This window comes from Liolophura sinensis, chromosome 5, assembly GCF_032854445.1.
Source record: "Liolophura sinensis isolate JHLJ2023 chromosome 5, CUHK_Ljap_v2, whole genome shotgun sequence".
In the NCBI taxonomy this organism is placed as follows: domain Eukaryota; kingdom Metazoa; phylum Mollusca; class Polyplacophora; order Chitonida; family Chitonidae; genus Liolophura; species Liolophura sinensis.
The window spans coordinates 18,439,867-18,458,993 of record NC_088299.1 but is presented as its reverse complement, the minus strand read 5'-3'; the positions used below and the strand labels follow the sequence as shown (position 1 = coordinate 18,458,993).

The 19,127-nt window shown below is 39.2% G+C and overlaps 1 protein-coding gene across 1 annotated transcript; it reads left to right on the top strand.

The window, feature by feature from the left end:
* The first annotated feature begins 7,027 nt into the window (after positions 1–7,027).
* LOC135465530 (forkhead box protein F1-like) lies at positions 7,028–17,789 on the top strand. The gene is made up of 2 exons (XM_064742768.1): positions 7,028–8,281; positions 17,650–17,789. Exons 1-2 carry the CDS (start codon positions 7,165–7,167, stop codon positions 17,787–17,789), a joined length of 1,257 nt encoding a protein of 418 aa, XP_064598838.1. The 5' UTR covers positions 7,028–7,164.
* The last annotated feature ends 1,338 nt before the right edge of the window (positions 17,790–19,127 follow it).

The following is a 19,127-nucleotide window of genomic DNA, read 5'->3' as shown; positions in this document are numbered from 1 at the left end:
TGAACGAATTTGACAAGACCTTTGAGGCATGAGCTATGTATCTCCATAGTTCTATACCATCTGCTCTAACAATCTGCAAGTTCATGCATTCTAATATATACTAGTACGTAAATAATCACCTACATGCACCTACAGTAACAATAGTGTCAATTTCATGTCCTCGCTTTACTTTGTCTGAACCGAAGAAACAATATTTGCATAAAAAATCATCTAACCTTTTACATTTTATGTTTAAAACGTCTAAACATGACTAAAATGTCATGATAAAACATATGCCATTGACGTCGTTTAAAACGATTGTAATGAACTAAAAGATGTTTTATACTAAAAATACTGAAATAAAAGAGGCCATTTTGTTTGCGGACAAGCCTTTGATCAAGCGTGTTGAGGCTTATTTTGCACCTCGCCACTCTAATGAAACCTGTTCGGGTAGATCAGCTATTGATGCTATGAAATGCCATGCAAAATACTGCTATCTTTTTTATTTATTTATTTTTTCATTAGAGCACAATTTCACTTTGTTTCTTTATTCGCTTGCGTTAGGTTGCACAGTATTTCGGTCATTTTACTCTGTACCAGACCGATCTATAAATGCCGACATATCTTGATAGGGCTGCTTCACTGGGAAGCCATGTCGTAGTCACCAGAAAAGGACCTGTCACAGATAACCAACGAAATACGCTTTCTTGTCAATTTACCTCAGTCAGAGTTTTATTTTAACTGTTCATGTAAATGCTTAAAAAGTGGACAACTACGCGCCCCAAGCACCATGCATGGCTTAAGTACGACAAGATGGTAAAAAGAGATGTTTATTATTTACACACCGGTTCAGTGGAACTTGTTCTGTCTCTATTGAAGTACGATGATTTTAACATTTTAATATGCGACGGAACTAATTCTTTAGACTTGGTCTATGCTTAATAAAGGTATAGTATATATACGACCTTATTAAATGCCTGTGGTTTCTTCACCGTGAAGCATCAGTGTAAAGGGCAAAACCACGGCTCTCGCATTGGTAGCCTTAAAGTTTTTACGTTGCTATTGTTTGTTGGAGGTAAAGTGCATTAGTTGGTAAGATGTGCGGTTAGGTTAACGTTCGTCTTAAATGGCTTGACGTAGATTACGACATTATAATGGATAAACAGAACTGCGATTTTACCTGTCTCTCCCAGACCTGCGGCTTTACCTGTCTCCCAGAACTGCAACTTTACCTGTCTCTCCCAGAACTGCAGCTTTACCTGTCTCTTCCAGAACTGAGACTTTACCTGTCTTTCCCGCCATTGTTTGTATAACTCGTGTGTTTTGATACCATTCCAAAACGCCCAGAAGTCTAGGCCTATAGGTGTGCATGATCGCAGTACTTACACACGCAGAGAGACATTTCTCCTTCTTATACACATGAGAATGATATACAAATACAAAGATGTATTAACTTTCTGTTTGACCATGAAGTAGTTAATTAATAAGTTAATTTATTAATATGAGACTACATCACGATTATTTTGCACTTTTTGATGTTTTTTATATATTTCATGAGATAATTAATGAAAAAATGATTTGTTACTTTACAATTTTAAATTTTACCCGGACTTAACATTATTATTTTTTTAATGAATACACTGTATGTTAAAGCCTCTCCACATGCCGAGACCACGTGGCATTGTAAAGGGTTTTGAAGTGGTTTAAATAATTTTACATTTATTTATTTATTAATTTATTTACTTATTTATTTCATGGTTTTTTTATGCCGCACTCAAGAATATTTCAACTGGACGACGGCAGCCATCATTAGGGCGCCGGTTTATAAACCAGGTTGTAATAATTATCTCAGACTTCACACTGACTTCCTGTTATTTTGTGTTAAATGTCGAAAACATTATCCGTATACGTCCTCCATATTATGTCCGGACACCGGTGAATAGAGATACACACTTTATTCGCTAATAGGTTTAGTACACACAGAATGATATTTGATAATTTTACAGTATATTCCAACGGTTAAACATAAATAACACTATGTTAAAACAAGGATTACACAGTGATTTTATTTCCAACTAGGTGGTTTATCGTGGGAGTGCGGCTTTCCTCATCCCCCAAAATTGACCGGCATCAAAAGAGTGTTAAGCACCATAGAAATATATAAGTCAAATAATAACAATAAAAATGCTTTACCCAAAGGTTCATACGAAAAGAAGATTTTACACTAGAAGTAAGAGAAAAGGCAAAATGTTACGAACACAAGGGTTATGAAATACCGCAATGTACTCTCTAATTACAACTGTGTACGAGTTGTACACAATGCTGTGAAAAAACTGCACTTCCACAGAATTTGTGTATATGCAGTACATGTGTAATTTTTAATGTTTAATGTTTTAAAAGTACACAACTTATGTACCACTGATACACATATCATTGTGGATGTGAAAATGTGTACCCAGTCTAGAGTACAACAGGCATTAGTGGACATAAAACGTATTATGTCACATATCCATGAGTGCTGACGTAAATCTGGTGTCTGATTCAAGCAGGTAGCGTAATATACTATTAGAACTGAGCACCAGTTGTCCTTTGAAACCATACACCGATTCTGGAATAGCCTCACCAAATGAGGCTTTGTCATTCGCTGCAAACATACATATAGAAGAAGCGCTGAAACTATATATATCGGTAGTGTGGCAACCTGCGGAAGGTGTTGGGTATAAAAAACTGTAATAATTATATTTATTTATTTATTTACTCATTCTTTATATTTTTGTTTATTTATTTATTTGATTGGTGTTTTGTTGCCAAGAATACATGTATTTCACTTACACGACAGCCGCCAGCATTGTGTGGGACGAAAGCGGACAAAGCACGGGTTAAACCTACGAGGATGTTATAGTTATACCAATGTAACGCTACGCGAATCTGACCGATGAATGATTTTCTAGACACTATATTAACATAATATACGTTTATTTGAGGCCTACATTTCGTTTTACACAAAGGAGATATTTTGGGAGACGATGTACAAAAATACTTCGGTCTACCGCAGCTTATATATAGCGGTGATTACCTCGTGCGTATACACAGACACCTGCTGGGTTTATTGGAGGGATACAAATTCATCAACTGTCATGTACGCTCTGTGCGCTCTGTACTGTAGTACACAAACACTGGGACTAGCGTCTAGCTTTGCTACGTCATGATTATCTCCTGTTGGTTTTGAACTCTTTCGTTTTTATTTTCACGTACAATGGAAACTGGGCTTTGTTATTTTTACACAAATAAGGAAGCAGTTCAGTTGGCCAAAAACGAAGCAAAAGGATTTTAAAAAATGTCAACCCTTCCCTATGATTTCTGATCGTGCTAAAACTAATTGCAACATTATTATTATTTATTTACCTATTTATTTATTTTTTGGTGCTGTTACTGTTTTGGGAATACATGTATATTAGAGTTCTATGGTGGTCATTTATGCGGGTGGAGGAGACTGGAATACCTGAGGAAAACAACTGACCTTTGGCAAGTTATTGACGAATTCAGAGCATGGCCGTTGAAATCTACATATTTTTATCTGCTTTACTCGATCAGAGTTGTTTCTGAAGAGATTGGCCAATAAAATACACAAAGTGAAAAACGGTAGTTTATCGTGAGTTATTTGTCATTTATTTCGTTGATCTATGTCATATATACATAGGTTAAAGTCATGTAATGCCAAGTAAGAATCAGCAAGGTATAAGCAGTCCACGTGCACACATGTACAATATCTGCACAGTTAGGGTTCCTATACTAAATTTCTCAGTAGCGCAATATGTAAAGTCATCATTCTGGGGTAAAATGCAGCTGATCGCACTGTCAAAGTCTGTTTTGCAAATGCCATTAGCGGAATTCTGAAGACTTACGTAGAAACCTTACCTGAGTATTAGCCAAATAACAAGACAGTCTCAATTCTTATTACTTCATGGTTTATATATGTGAATCAGTTGTTATCATATTACATTTTGTTTGGATTGAATATCATCAATTTTCAGCTTTAAATGCCAGTTTCTTATCCATAACATTTGCTACCAGGGACATCCCACCAACATACTCCACCCACAAAGTGTATAATTACTGCTTCTCATGGTAAGCTTTACTTGGAAACCTCTATTCGCTAGAGGTAAAACAACATGTGTTATCTTGTAAGTATAGGAAAGATGTCTCTAAAATATGTTTATTTGGTAGACAGTGCCTTTAGTGGCATGTTTTTCAAATTCTCAAATTCATCTCAAATTCACCCCTTAATAACATAATACAATATCTTTGCGTGATATTTTTATGTAAACAACAAGGAATAAATGACACGAAAATGTTTCTGTTACTGATTATAATTAGGGAATTTACTTTTAACTTATTTCTAAAACCAGAGTGTCCACAAAAAACACGGGCGTTTGGAACGTTGCTGTAGTGAACCCCTCAATGCATGCACGCGCGTGTGACAAATGTCATATGTAAGGCACACGAGAGATCAACGTCGATGACCTATTGCCACCAACACCCCGAGGACAGTGAAAATGGGGGAATCTATCAAAACCCCCTCCGAGGATAGAATTGAACCCATGAGACGAACTGTAATATAAGAAGGCGTATACCTGAGACATCTGGCCATGGAAGCATCCGATTAAGATACTTCTACAGAGGGAACGAAGACTATAACAACTGGTGTGCTGTACGCTGTACACTTCCATTAGCTGCTTGATACTTTTTAAAACTTGATACCAATACAGAATAAACACTGCGGGCTATATCACAAATATCATGCATTTATAATGTGATCAGAAAACATCTCAACTAATGTGTGTTATAGCGTTAACTGTATTTAACCTGTCATGCCTAGTGTATGAAAATTGCATGTATCTACATTTTGTGCATTGCATAGGATGAAAAAAAGGATAGCGGTAAAAATAATACAGGTACTGTTATGTCTGAGAGAAGATGTTTTTCTTCGGAGATGGGATACACCTATGCCATGGGCGGGAAAAAATACTCCCATACGTTACCGATCCTGACCGACTCTCCACATAACAGGATCGCGATTTTAGGAGCACTTTATATCTGTCATCGATAAGGAGGTGAGACAAATGGGGTAGCTCCGAGCCCCGTGGGTACAGCTGTGTTAGCAGAGTTCATCTGGCTGAGGCCAGTGTCTCCCGCTCGACACGCCCCACCTGTACCAACCCACCACCCCACATAACTCTGTCTTCACGTGGCCTGACGTCACGAATTACCCCCAGGTACATTTGGAATTATACTGTACACATAATTGTTTACTAGGGCAGAGAAATGGTACATGTTACGCACCTGTGCCCAAAAATAAAGTGTTTTGGTTAATACTGGTATTAAGTCATATTTTATATTTAAGATTTTAGTCATATTCAGCAGCCAGTATAGTTGCCCAAATCCAAACGCTAAGAGCAGAAGATTTAGTTCATATTTAATATACTCTTACGCCATCATTTTTAGGTTACGTACAAAATTAAAGACCTAGTTTAAAGTTAAGTCTGGTAATAAGTCTTACAACAGTTTTGAATAACCGACCCAGCATGTCCAAGTCCGAAAGCAAATATAGGTGGAGGTAATTTTGATGAGCACATCTCTTGACCGATACGGCAGCGTATATGGCGTCCGAAAATATCTTCTTTACCCTTGATCTTTTTATTATTGTGCTCTGTTACAGGTTTACCAAAAAAAGTGTCTCTACTGAATCTTTTTTTCAGTGCCGACACATGTACATGTAGGGTGCCATTTGCGTGTACACTCCAGCTGCAGATGCAAATTCGCAGTTTTTATTATTTATTTATTTTTTTAGTTCTACGCCGTACTCAAGAATATTTCACTTATACGACGACTAACACCATTATGGTAGGCGGAAACTGGATGGAGCCCCGGGGAAACCCACGACCCAGGTTGCTGACAGACCCACTATATTTCAAATTGTTATTTAGTAATACACATTGTAGGTATAAATTATCCAACTTTCAGCTTGTCGAGGCGTATTTATTTAGTAAGCTCCACAACGCTGACCTTTGCCCGATATGAAATAAGCAACATTCCTCTGTGTAACCACTCACAGATCGGTTTTTGTGGCGTAAGCTGTTGATAAGGCAGAGTAAAGCCACCATCACTGCTGACGTACAATGTGACCTCACCTCTCACCTCTTTATGTAACCTTTGGCCTCCCAGACCCTCGACTAACGGTGCGTACGCGCATCTGGCCTTTGTAATTTTATTTGAGAAATAGTTCTTAACACTTGTCCGCTGTGATGGATGAACCTATTTTGGGATAGTCTTCTGTTTGCTGAGGGTCAATCCAAGGCACCGTCACCTCCCCCTCCCTCCCCCCCCCCACCCCGCCATTCCAAAAATTAAAACATATCGACAAAACATAGGCTTAATTATGTTTTAAGGGATTTTGTAAGACCATCACATGCGTAAGTCTTCCCCATTTATATACTGTATTTAAACTTTGACTGTATTTAATTCTATGCAAATCGTTTGCGCTTTATTTAATGTTTGAATTCTTTGTTTTAGCCGAAGAACCCTTATACATTTCACGTTTTGAAAAAAACCCACTGGGGTCTTTTAGATTAGAGCCTGTTCTTCCTCTATTCTCCTGTGAGATCAAACTTTAGCCCTAATCGTTGGAAAACGTGTGGATGTGGCCCTCCAGCTACTGCTGTCAGAGGTGAGCTCTGCCCGAATTTGATCGACAGATAGCCCCGCCTACTTCTGGAAGTAAATCGCAGCTTCCGGCACAGGAGCAGTTGTTGCCCTTTTACTGCGTCTTATCGGTATTAACTTTCCCAACCGTTAAAATCAGCCTGTACCAATGGCTTAAGTGGAAACCACATTTACCAGAGCTTTCGGCCCATACGGAAGGCAAAGAAAAACTTGTGCGTCTCGAAGGGCTGGCTATATTATCCACTGGAGAGTATGGGACGTGTGTGGTAGGGCAGCTCTGAACCCAGAGCGCTTCACTGTTTGTAACTTGACCAGCCGTGTTTAGGTGATTTCACCATAAGAGCGACATTCCAACCCGACTCTACTTTGCAAACAATATACAGTGTGTATAGATTATAAGAAGGGAGCTCGCCTCCGTATACACTCGTTCGTATATAAGAACTGTAACTTCAACAAACAAATATGATGCAACCGGAATTTGACACAAAGCCTTTCCCCCAGCTCCTGGAAATGAGACCGGCGTCTGGGAGTCAGGAGTCAGCTGTGAATGTCCCTCTTGTCAAAGGAGAGGCCCAAGTCGAAGAGGATCCAGTCAATGCGAGTTCAACGACACAGGAATCCTCCGGCGCCGCGACCACAAAATCCGGAAAGAAAGTCGGCGGCGCTCTGCGAAGACAAGAAAAACCACCGTACTCTTACATCGCGCTCATAGTCATGGCAATACAATCTTCACCCACAAAGCGATGTACCTTGAACGAAATCTACAGCTTTTTGCAAAGCAGATTTCCGTTTTTCCGCGGAACATACCAAGGCTGGAAAAACTCTGTACGACACAACCTGTCATTAAACGAGTGCTTCATCAAGCTACCCAAGGGCATAGGCCGGCCCGGTAAGGGCCACTACTGGACCATCGACCCCGGGGCAGAATTCATGTTCGAGGAGGGTTCTTTCCGAAGACGGCCGAGGGGCTTCAGAAGAAAGTGTCAAAGTTTAAAACCTTTTGGCCTCCTGTCGGCTGCCTCGTGTGGGTCTCCGTCATTACGGTCACAGTACGGGCTAGTTTCCCAAGACTTCTCAGTCTTTAATGTGTCCAATGTGTCTTGTTCCTTAGGCAATCTTAGCAGTACGTACAGAAACACTGCGGTAAACGGCGACATGTCAAACATGTGGAACACAAGTATGTCAAACTTAAACAATGACAGTTTCTCTGGTGGTAATGACTACGGTAACCACCGTGGATATAACTATCCGAGTCAAAACACCACAGCTCGTTACCCGGGCTTACCTGCGGGTTACGGCGGATTGGCGGGCGTTAACTCAGGTAACAACGTTCCCAACACCTACCCAACAAACACTACACCTGTGTCCACGTGTGACGCTTCTCTCAATACGTCGTTCTATGACGCTACCCCAGCGCTACATCAAGATAATTCCTGGAGCAGTCAGAACTATTACAAACAACAATCCCTCAGTCCCACGGGCAGCACTGGGTCGGGCAATGGGGTCTCCCCACCGGCCTCCGACCCCGGCAGGTACACGGACTTCACGCCACACAGGGACTCCGGCGAACTGATCTCAGGTGAGAATTCCCAACATCCTTGTCATCAACATTTCATTTTAATAATCACGTTTGCATCCCTTCACATTGTGTTAATGTTATTGTAAGTTAAATGTGCTAGACAACACAGCATATTGAGTAATGGCCAGTGACTTTCAGTACATGGCTATTAACATCAGTTTATTTCTTTACCTTATTCTGTGTAAGTTATAGTGTTAGTGGGCGTGCAATTTGTCACTAGTTAAGCATTTGCATTGACACTGAAAACAAAACCCTAACCGAGGTATAAACGACAGGAGGCCATGTTTCATCAGAAACGTGTGACCATTTGCCAGTTTACACACTGTCGTCGCTGCTCTAGTTTTACTCTCTATACTAATTCATTTACTGTTTTGGACAAATGGAAAATTGAATACTTCTGATTGTAACTATAGTTATGCATTTCTTACTTTAGACTTCATGTTCCGAAGTTACGAAAAGTTTCAAAACTCCGATCTTGTTGACGGGATATAAGTACCATTCAAACAGCTACATCAGAAATATGTTACATATTGCCCTTCATATTGTACTAAAACTTACATATAGTACTTACTATAAGCTCACTATGTGCAAATAATGTAGGTTAGCAAAATGCCGCCGATGACCTTAAGCATATAAACAAGGGCGTAGTATAATAAACTTCATAAGTACTATAAATTTGATTTCTATATTGTTCGTAAACAAACTGTATGTTCAGATAAAAACTTCAATATGCAAATATTATTACAATATGTAAATTATTGTTTTAGGACTCTGGCAATATATATGTAGAATCATACGGGCAGACTTTCTGGTTAATTTTGGGTAAGGGAAATGTAAATATCAAGACGTTGAACGGGTTTGAATTTTGTGCTTTATCGGCTTCAAGGGTTTGTGACCAGAAACAGAAATTATTGTTTCTGACGGCTAATGCAAAACTGACCAGTATTATTATTTGTGTCGCACTGAAATCGCATTGCAAGTACGGCGTGAAACATAAATTGTAATCAGACATAAACAAATTATTTAATAAATAGACGACAAACAAAACAAGTAAATTAAACTTCTTCCCCTGACATTTTAGTGCAGCAAATCCAGATTGGAAAGTTCAATGCCTCGTTTTTCTAGTATTTAATTTAATTTTAATTTAACTTGATTGTCTAAAACAAGGGGCTAGTAAGGTGTTGCATGTAGAGTTTCCTTGTTTTACCAGATCACACGATGCCTTCTGAATGTTACCAGTTTTGATACGAAATAATATGACAAGTTGTAAATAATATTTCCGTGCCTTTAGGGCTGCTTTTTTATTTTGAGTTGATTGTAAAAATTAACAAACATTCCTACAGTTTTGGAATTAAGCTGTACATTAAGTAAAATAATTTAAAATATTTGAGCAGGCAGTTCTCGAGTCCAGAGATTTTAGAATGGAACTCCTGTTGGTTAGGCATTCATACGTGATTGGGCTTTCGACATTGCCAGCTTTCATGAAAAATGAACAGTTTAACAAGATATGGTTCTAACAAATAAATGGAGGCGGATTCATTTGTTTCAAACTGTCGTAACGGTAAGCCGAGGCGAATACTGAATAATTACCCCAACCGGCAAATATCACATTTATTATTACGTGGCAACACCAAGAAGACGTTAGTATTTTGGTGAGAATGTATGGTTGCAAGGCTGCAAAACAGAAACATAAGTGCAAAATTAGTCTTAAGTGTTTAAAATATATACACGCATTTTTCGAACGTAGAACACAAATTTGTTTTCGTGTTCATAATTTTACTTAAAATAAAAGACTCATGCAGGCTACATTTCCGGCCGTACGTTGGAAGGTCTTCCAGCAGACTGCGGATGGTCATGGGTTTTCCCCGGGCTCTACCCGGTTTGCTCCCACCATAATAATGGCCGCCGTCGTATATGTGAAATATTCTTGAGTACGACGTAAAACGCCAATCAAATAAATAAATAAATAAAAACAAAAGAATTTAAATTATTTGAAAGTAAGTACGGGCTTTGACTGTGTACATTAGTGTCATATACCTGATCACCTTAAAACGAATTAAGACTCGTGACCAATTTCACAAACTGCACAACGGGCTTCCCACACTTGGATTAAAATAAAATTTTAATATACTTTCTGGTTGTAATGAAATCTTTTTACTTCTTTGATGTAGAACATTGACGACAAAAAATCAGACCAAAATCTCCTCTGCGCAACACGTGGAACAGGCGCTTATTTTTTCCAAACATGTTTTTCTTTTGTACAACCACATGGAATGGGCTAACGTAAAAAATAACGCAAAATGTGAAGCATGTCTTTTTGGAGCGACTGTTAGCTCTTGTTTTGACTGAATCTATTTTTGGCCACCACCACTTTAGTTTAATTGTTCGACTGAAAATGCGAGCTACTTAGTACCCAAACATAAAGGCTACTCTTTAATGACAAAGCAAGTGTTTGTTGATTACATGGTGAGACAAAGTATATGACCCCCAACTTAGAAAACTTGATATTTTATACTATTCTCTCACATACAGCCCGTGTCATATTTAATTCCTGATAATTTCTGAAGGTCTAAGATAACGGTGTTGGTTAATATTTCTGGAGTCCCCCTGACGGTTTGGGGGTCGGGTATGGGAGGGTCCGGCCTAGACAGCGCTAAGTGGAGCTAATTGATGCTGGGGTCACTTTACAGTCAACCTATCAGCCCAAGCTGAGCTGTCACTCGTTATCCGCCTAATCTCTCTTTAATCTAAACCATCCTTCTGAGAAAGGATTGTACTGGGACCCGTCTCTCGCTAACTCCCAAAGCTTGTTGCGTCAGGGCCTGTGGCCAGCTGTGGTCAGTCATGTGCCGCTATCTCACGGCTGTTTGACCAAGTACACTAGGGACAGGCCAGCGCTTGACCTTGCGTAACCTTGGCCATGTTCTTGTTGACCATTCCTTGACTGTTACCCCCGGGGTTTCCCCCACGGAACCTGGCTAACACCTTCGTCCTCATCCCCACTGCGGCACACAGCCTGAATGTACAGCCTGGCAGTGTTCATTCCTTACTTACGTAACTGAATCGCTGTCCACGGGACATCTCAAAACAATTTACACAAATGAAGCCAAATATTTTTCTTGCCCTTGACGGCGAAAAGTCAAACAAAGCTGTGAAACATACCATCGGTGTTCAAAAAAGTTTTATTCTACTAAGCATGTATTGGTCTTGTGTGATTTTTGTGAATTAAACTATCATTTTGGCGTTAATAAAATGTAACGAAAATCGTATGCCGTGCTGATCCATGGAACTGTTGTAAGCTTTCCGGAAACAAATGTGAAGTAAGCACGTCAAATTCCAGGAGTCAAATTCGGCTAGGTTTGACAGCTCCACCTCACATACCAGCCTGAGTGTGATCCAGTCAGCTTCTCACTATAAAAGACAGCTTCAAATTAATCACTCATAGTTAGGAAATTAATGTCTGAGTTAGGTTAGACAAAACACAGTCAAAGGACATGTCAGTACAAGATAAAAATAAATTTACAACTTCGACGATCTTAAGAAAGTTTGGATTTAGTGTAATTTCGATGTAGACTTGGATTAAGGCGATGCATAGATAAGTTGCAAACTGAAGCCTTTGAGTCGTATTTACTTTTTGGAACTATAGAAAGGAGCTGGCAAGGACAAGGAAATAACGCTACTTCTGGCAATTAATGTAGAGACGCCTTAATCGAGCACACACTTGGTGATAACTGTAAACTACAAACATCGTGAACGTCAGACAGTGCCAGGTGCTGAAAATCTTCAAACTTTCTGATGTTCTATTTCGTCTTAATCATTTCTGTTTGCTCATTTGAGGCATATTTCGACAGATATTATTTTCTTTTTCCTTTCGTATTTGATTGCTTTGCGTGTTTTGTAATAGTGTAACTTGTTCTTTGAAAGTTGTAACATTTACCTGATTTGCTGGATGTTGACAAAAACATCTCTCTAAATGTGCACACGTTTGGTCATATTTCTGTCTATGAACTGAGCCCACGGGCTGGGTTTTACCACGTTTCCTTCACACATAGACCTGGCCGCCGTACAGTGTCTATAAGTACGACATGAGTACGGCATGAGTACAGCATGAGTACAGCATGAGTACGGCATGAGTACAGCATGAGTACGGCATGAAACTCCAGTGAAATAAGCAATAAGATAAACCCCCGATCTAGAGTCGTGCATTTCTGTAAAATATTTTTACAGTTTCAGGAAAGTCGATTTCATATTTCATAACCCTACGATAAGGGTACGCAATATAACAAACTTTTGCCAGGAATTAAATGGAAGCTAGTATATGTGTGGAAGTGGCGTAGTATTTCAAGATTGAAGATGGCCATCACTGTTGATTACAAGACTTGTTAATTTACACAAGGTATAGGCGTTGTATGGTGAAGTCAGATCTAAACTGGTGTACGATTTTAATACTCTTCCTTTTGTTCTGATGTCACAACAGATGGGATTATTCACCATAATTATGCGGCTATACACTATAGGCTCAGTGGATTTGGATATCAAAGGCTTATCAGCTGTATTATTTTACCTACAATGAATATCTTTTTGGTTCACAAAAGATTTATTACATATATTAAATTGTACATGAAGCACCTTCTATGAGAGTAGCGCGCATTAGATGTGTTCAATCGTGTTGACCCTGGAATACATGAGTGAGTGAGTGCTTGGGGTTTAACCCCTGGAATACATTTCCGCCTAACAGACTTTTTCATCTGAGATGACCCTTACAAATATCTTTTTCTTGACATTTTGAATTAATTTTCTCTGTATCGTATAACGAGGCTCATAGAATGTATGTGTTAAAATCTGTGCGAAATGGGACAGCAGTATACCTAGGTGCGATATTCCCATTTTTAATTTACAGACTCATTTATATTGGGTGCAATATTTGTATATTTAAAAAGGGATTACCACTTTCTTCTGTCTACGGTATAAATGAAATACACGGTCTCTCATGTCATTCAAAGGCTTTTTGAAAAACAAATGGTTTATTCTTAAAGGCGTAAAGGAAAAGTATGAAAGAGTCTGTGGATAAAATTTTTTTTAAAAACTACTTTTACTGTTGTTCTCTTACATGGTGTTACAACTAGACCTCAACAATGATTTAACTCGTTTAAATATGCAAACTAGAAAACAGAGATAAAACTCACCGCAACGTATGGCATCGAAATGTCTGAGGATTGAAAGCTATAGGTGTTAAAATAAGGAAATCATGTTGTTGTTCTATTTGCAAGGGAAATGTAGAAATATCAAATATGTTTAGATGCTTGCTTGCAATGGAAGATAAACACTGCCATATTGGTACAGGAGTTGAATATTTGCAAAGTTAAAAATTAGACCACAGGGCTGTAAAATTAGACCACAGGGCTGTAAAATTAGACCACAGGGCTGTGCAAGAGCTCAGTATACCTCTTTCAAGCTAACATCAAAGCATGCATGTGTGAGTTAAAACTTAATCGGTGTTAATGAATAGATCATACAACGTAAGATTTAAAAATTCGTCGCTGATAAGGTTTGAATCATGTTGAGGGTGTTTTAAAAAACTAAACTTGCCAACACTGTTGGTTTTATAATCTAGACACATTCGACATTTCTCTTATTGTTTGATTAAGGACTTCATTTAAATCATTTAATAATTTTATGAATCCAACGCAAAAAGTAGGTTTGTTAATGAGTTTCAACCGCTAAAATTGTATACAGCATACGCGCCGGGAGGCATAAACGTAACGTATTAAAAATATAGATGAAGAGAAGGACTGTCAACAATTACATGAACAATTCTACTTCATCAAAAATAATAAATCTCCATTATCATTATTTAAACGCAAATAATCCCCATTATCATTATTTAAACGCAAATAACTCGGAATGATGTTATATGTAAGTGGCCATATTTGATGCGGTGTATTAAACTGTTCAACTCTCGTTGTTTGGTTATTTTGGCTGTATGGTTTTCGATTCGGAAATTGGTGGAAAGCTGTGTAATATGGACATGACGATATGTGAAATTGTTCAGTGGATTCATCTGCAGAAAATAGCTGGTTGTATCCATGGGCTGAGGAGAAGACATACGCTGTGGCTGTTGGCTACTTCAACAGATGGTTTGTGTCTTAGCGTCCTCGAAAATTAAGACATTACTGGGGATAACTTGGGGAAACAGCCCGTCTCAGTTTTAGACAGATTTGCTATATCTGACAAATTGTCGTGTTGTCAAATTGGTATGCGGTCACTTAGACGTGTGTTAGTGAAAAAGGTGCCGCCAGTTTTGGCTAATGAAATCTTCGCATGATGTAGAGATCCACACTGTGGGGGTGCAGTCAATGAGAGGGGCTTATAAGTTACTAACTAGCCCGTGTCATGCCAGGGTTTTACCGTAATACTCATGAAAGGCGTAATGTAGAAGATGATCGGAAACTTTACGCGTGTGTCCGCCATATCCAAACTTGTTTACCTCAGTGAACTTTTTCTGTTTAGAAAGCAAAACATGAAGTAAGCTGAAGTCGGTTGTCTACCACTGAAATTATCCGCAAAGCAACCTTTACTTTTTGGAACAGTTGGAACAATAAAATGCATTTATGGTTTAGGCATATGTTTACTTCCTCTCACGCGAATGTCTGCTTTAAACTTAGAACTGGCGTGGAATTGCTGTGCTTGGTTTTGTCTCATTATATCATACATGATATGTAAATGTCCTTGTGATCTGACCGCTAGGAAGCCAAGTGTTCACTTTTGTCAGAATAATGTTTTTCTGTTGAACACTGTTAGCGGAGAGTAATAAGTAAGACGTCTTGCATGTCGACAAAAATAAGTATTCGTCTGTTTAAAATTACGTATTGATCCGAAATAAAATGTCCATCGTGCTAAATTCACCAAAAGTGGGAAGGTCTGCCAGCAGCCTGCGGATGGTCGTGGGTTTCCCCCGGGGCTCAACTCGGTTTCCTCCCACCATAATACTGACCGCCTAGGTATAAGTGAAATATTCTTGAGTACGGTGTAAAACACCGAATCGAATAAATAAATAAATAAACAATAAATAAATCTAATATAGTGTCAGTGTCTACTGAAAAGTACATTTCAAGTTCATTGCTGGCAAATAAATTCACCAAAAGAAACTTTTTATATTAAATCTTAACAACACTGAACAGAAAATTTGCCCACATGGAATTTATCTGATCGAAATTTGTTAAAATCCACGGGTTTGAATATATTGTGGAAGAATACAGTCTTTTGTTTCATTTTGTCAACATTCAGCCAAGAAGACATGTAATGTACACTGTGTGGAAAAGCGAGCGGAGCGCATGGCATGTGAGTGCGCTCTGGGCGGACTATCGGAGATGGGATTTTAACATCATGCCCTTCATTTACCATACACGGAATAACAAGCCACGGATCATGACAATCATTACAGTATTGTGGGCCCGCCACTGGGAATTCCTTTGTGGATTTGTGCTTTTGAATTGACACGTCTAAATGACCACCCGGGTCTAGTGAAGAGGCCAACCATTTATCCCAAATGTCAGATAACGGGGAGCTGTTTATTTTCTCAAATCTCCTGTCGTCTGCACAGATGTGAGGGTTAGAACTGAACGGCGAGTTGTCCAAGTAGAAAAGTGAAGGGAACCTCTGGTAAAACTTCTGTGAAGGAAATAGTACAGGTTATGCGCGGCGCCTCCTCTCACAGGTTGCCTGATGCCTCATTCACCCGGTCCGTGTAATCCCCACCTTTGAGGGTTGGAAGCCTTTAATGGCTGCTCCATCTCACCCTCGAAGTCTCTCACTCATTTGTATATTTGTACCTATAGATCTCACCAGCGTTACGGATGGTTAACGCAAATCTGCCCTGTATACAAGACTAGGGAGAATTGATTAAGCCGTAAGCGATACAGCGTCTGGACGAGGCCATCTTGAAAAGCTTTCGCTGTACGAGTTCAAGTGAAGCCTACGCCTCCAAGTGATAATGTAAACAAAGTCTCCCTCGGTCTATCATCTGGGCCTTAGCGCTCCTGGGCCTGTGTCATGCTCCCTGACGGTGGGGCTGATACCCGTAGCGACACAGTCATGCCCACTTTAACCCGACGCTCTCCCCAGTGTGGTGGTAAACCGCAGATGAAAATATACAAGGATCGGGTGAGCAAACTTCAATTAGGTGCAGCGACATGTAGAGCATGAGTTCTGGAGTGCTGAATTGTTAAACAGACCTGTGTACCCGATACCTGTTTGAAAGAAAAACCTCTTAGTCCGACATTTCAACGCCACACACCGACCAATATTATACCACAAATTGATACAAAAAAACCCCCTCATTTTCAAAACAGCGTTGAACTCCTTGTGATACAAACAGGAGCATTTGCCTTTTGGAATCATGTTGGTGAACCGTATCCGTGATGCAGATATCAGTTTTTATTACCACAAAGTGCTCCATGTCCCCCTTTTTTACGGTAATTTTTTAAATAAATATTTACATGCATGGTTTTCAAACATAAATGGAAGAATACAATGATAGTGTTGAATTCGGATTCTTATTCACGTTTTAAAAGAAATGGTTGAAACATTTCTTATCTCTGCTGACCATATTTGCTTTTGGATACACGATTGTCTTCTGCAAATCATGTCATATACATAATAATGACATAACGTGGTTCTAATGTAGTGTCAGTGTCTACTGAAAAGTCCATTTGAAGTGCATTGCTGGCAAATGTTTTATGCGCTTACAAGATAAAGCGTCTGATAATGATGGAAATACTGCTCAATTTTCACCCAAAATGTCAAGACTTTTGCCGAACCCTATAAACTTTTTCTTATAGGGTGTATTTCATAAAGAGAGGCCACTAGATGTTTGGAGGATGTTATGCAAAAGCTGTCCCAATGTCCTTTTTCCCGTCAAGAAAGAACGAAAGAAAGTCTGGAATATTTTCAAACAACTTTTCAAAGCCTTTCATGTGAAGCTTGTGCTATTTTTAATTTTTTTTTTGATAATTCTTCCATGCGACAACCGAATGCTGGCTATACGTTAGTCCATATTAAACTTGTGAACTACAGCGGTTTTCTGTCATTGCTTCTCACACAGTTCGACATTGATAAATTCAAGTGTAGTAAAAACAACATATCAAAATCTGCACGATAGTAATTTACAGAAACGTTATTAACATTGCATGGATTTGTGCAGTTTATATTTTCATGCAGTGGTTTGTCCTAATAGCAGCTCATTTCGCGCATCTGTGTTCTTAACAAAGCATCACTTGATATCTTGTTCTGTCTTTTATCTGTGACAATGGATGTGTTTGGGTGAATTTCAATGTCTAAATATTTCTTTTCTGTTTAAATTATTTCAGCCATGAAAATGCAGTCTCCACCCGGGCTTTACCAGCAGCCGAACACTTGTGACCGCTCCTCTTACCTCCCCTGTGGTTCAAACACAGTGCCAATGAACATGCCCCCACCACCGGCCTACTATGAGAAATGCGTCATTTGAGAATATGTTACCATGCGTATAGGAATTGGATGCTACTGAAACATCCTTCGATAAATGCGTGATTTGAGAACTCATGGAAACGTTTCCGTTCTTTGTGGAACTCAAGAACATGTCCGCATCCTTCGTGGAAGGTGTTATTTTGAGAACTCATGCTTGGACGCCTTCCCAATGTTTGTGGAATATTTTATGTGAGAACTCTTGAAAGCGTTCCCAAACCTTCGTGGAACTTCGGGACGCGTCTGCATTCATAAATATGTCTGTTGTGAAATCATGGATGTGTCTCCAAGTTTAGTGGAATGTGTACCTTGAGAACACATTCAAACGACTCCATCGTTCGAGAAATGTGTCGTTCAGGCTGCCATGAGCATGTCTTTAATAATGGTTCTCTGGCGTTCATACGTTGTATAAGAGACTGTGACTGTTTTCTCACCCGACCAGCCACTCAAAAGATATTAAAGGCATGCTCCTGTCACGTTGATCTTGTATACAGTACGTGTGCACTTTGACATGAAAGCAGGTATCATATATGCCATGAGAATGGCACCAGATAAGAGACCCGGAACCACCGTCCATTTACGAGAAACCTACTGTCCATTTACGAGAGTTCATCTGTCCATTTATGAGAAACCAACCATCCATTTGTAAGAAAATGTCCTATATGTAGTTGGTGATTAAAGACGATAAACTGGCGTGTCACGAGCAATGCTTGACATAAAAGAGGTAGATCAACCTTCCTATATTAGGAATATGTCTCTGGATTTTCTCCGGAAGACTTGTGAAAGGGCGGACACGGTTCATTGATAGAGGTGTGTCATTTGTGACCAGATAATTCGGGTCTAAGTGATACATGATTTTTGTTGGTTACTGTCGCTTTGAAATAAGCGCTCTTTAGCTGTCTTATAAAACAACAAATAAAGTGTGTTGATGTTGTAAACTGACTGATTGCATATTTGATTATATGCATATTCAAAAGTGAAACCCTCTGGGTATTGTGTCGATATGATGTACTGAACGCTATCACTTTATGGGCAAACAATGTAGTGGAAAATTTGGACCCTTGATCTACGGGTGTCGACGAATGTAAACATAGTGACCAGTGTGGACCTGTGCGCGAAGACACGTGCTATACACGCTATAATCTGGTTTGTACAGTCCTCCTCTGTAATCGAGTAAAGTACAGCGTGGATCCATGCAATGGTCTATAGAAATATGCTTCGTGTAATCTATATAAATTATAACAGTGCCTATTTTGTTGATGAATGTAATAAAATGCCGATTTCGATCTACATAACAAGTGTAGTGTTTCGTCCATATCTGTATAAGGGACAAAAATATTGC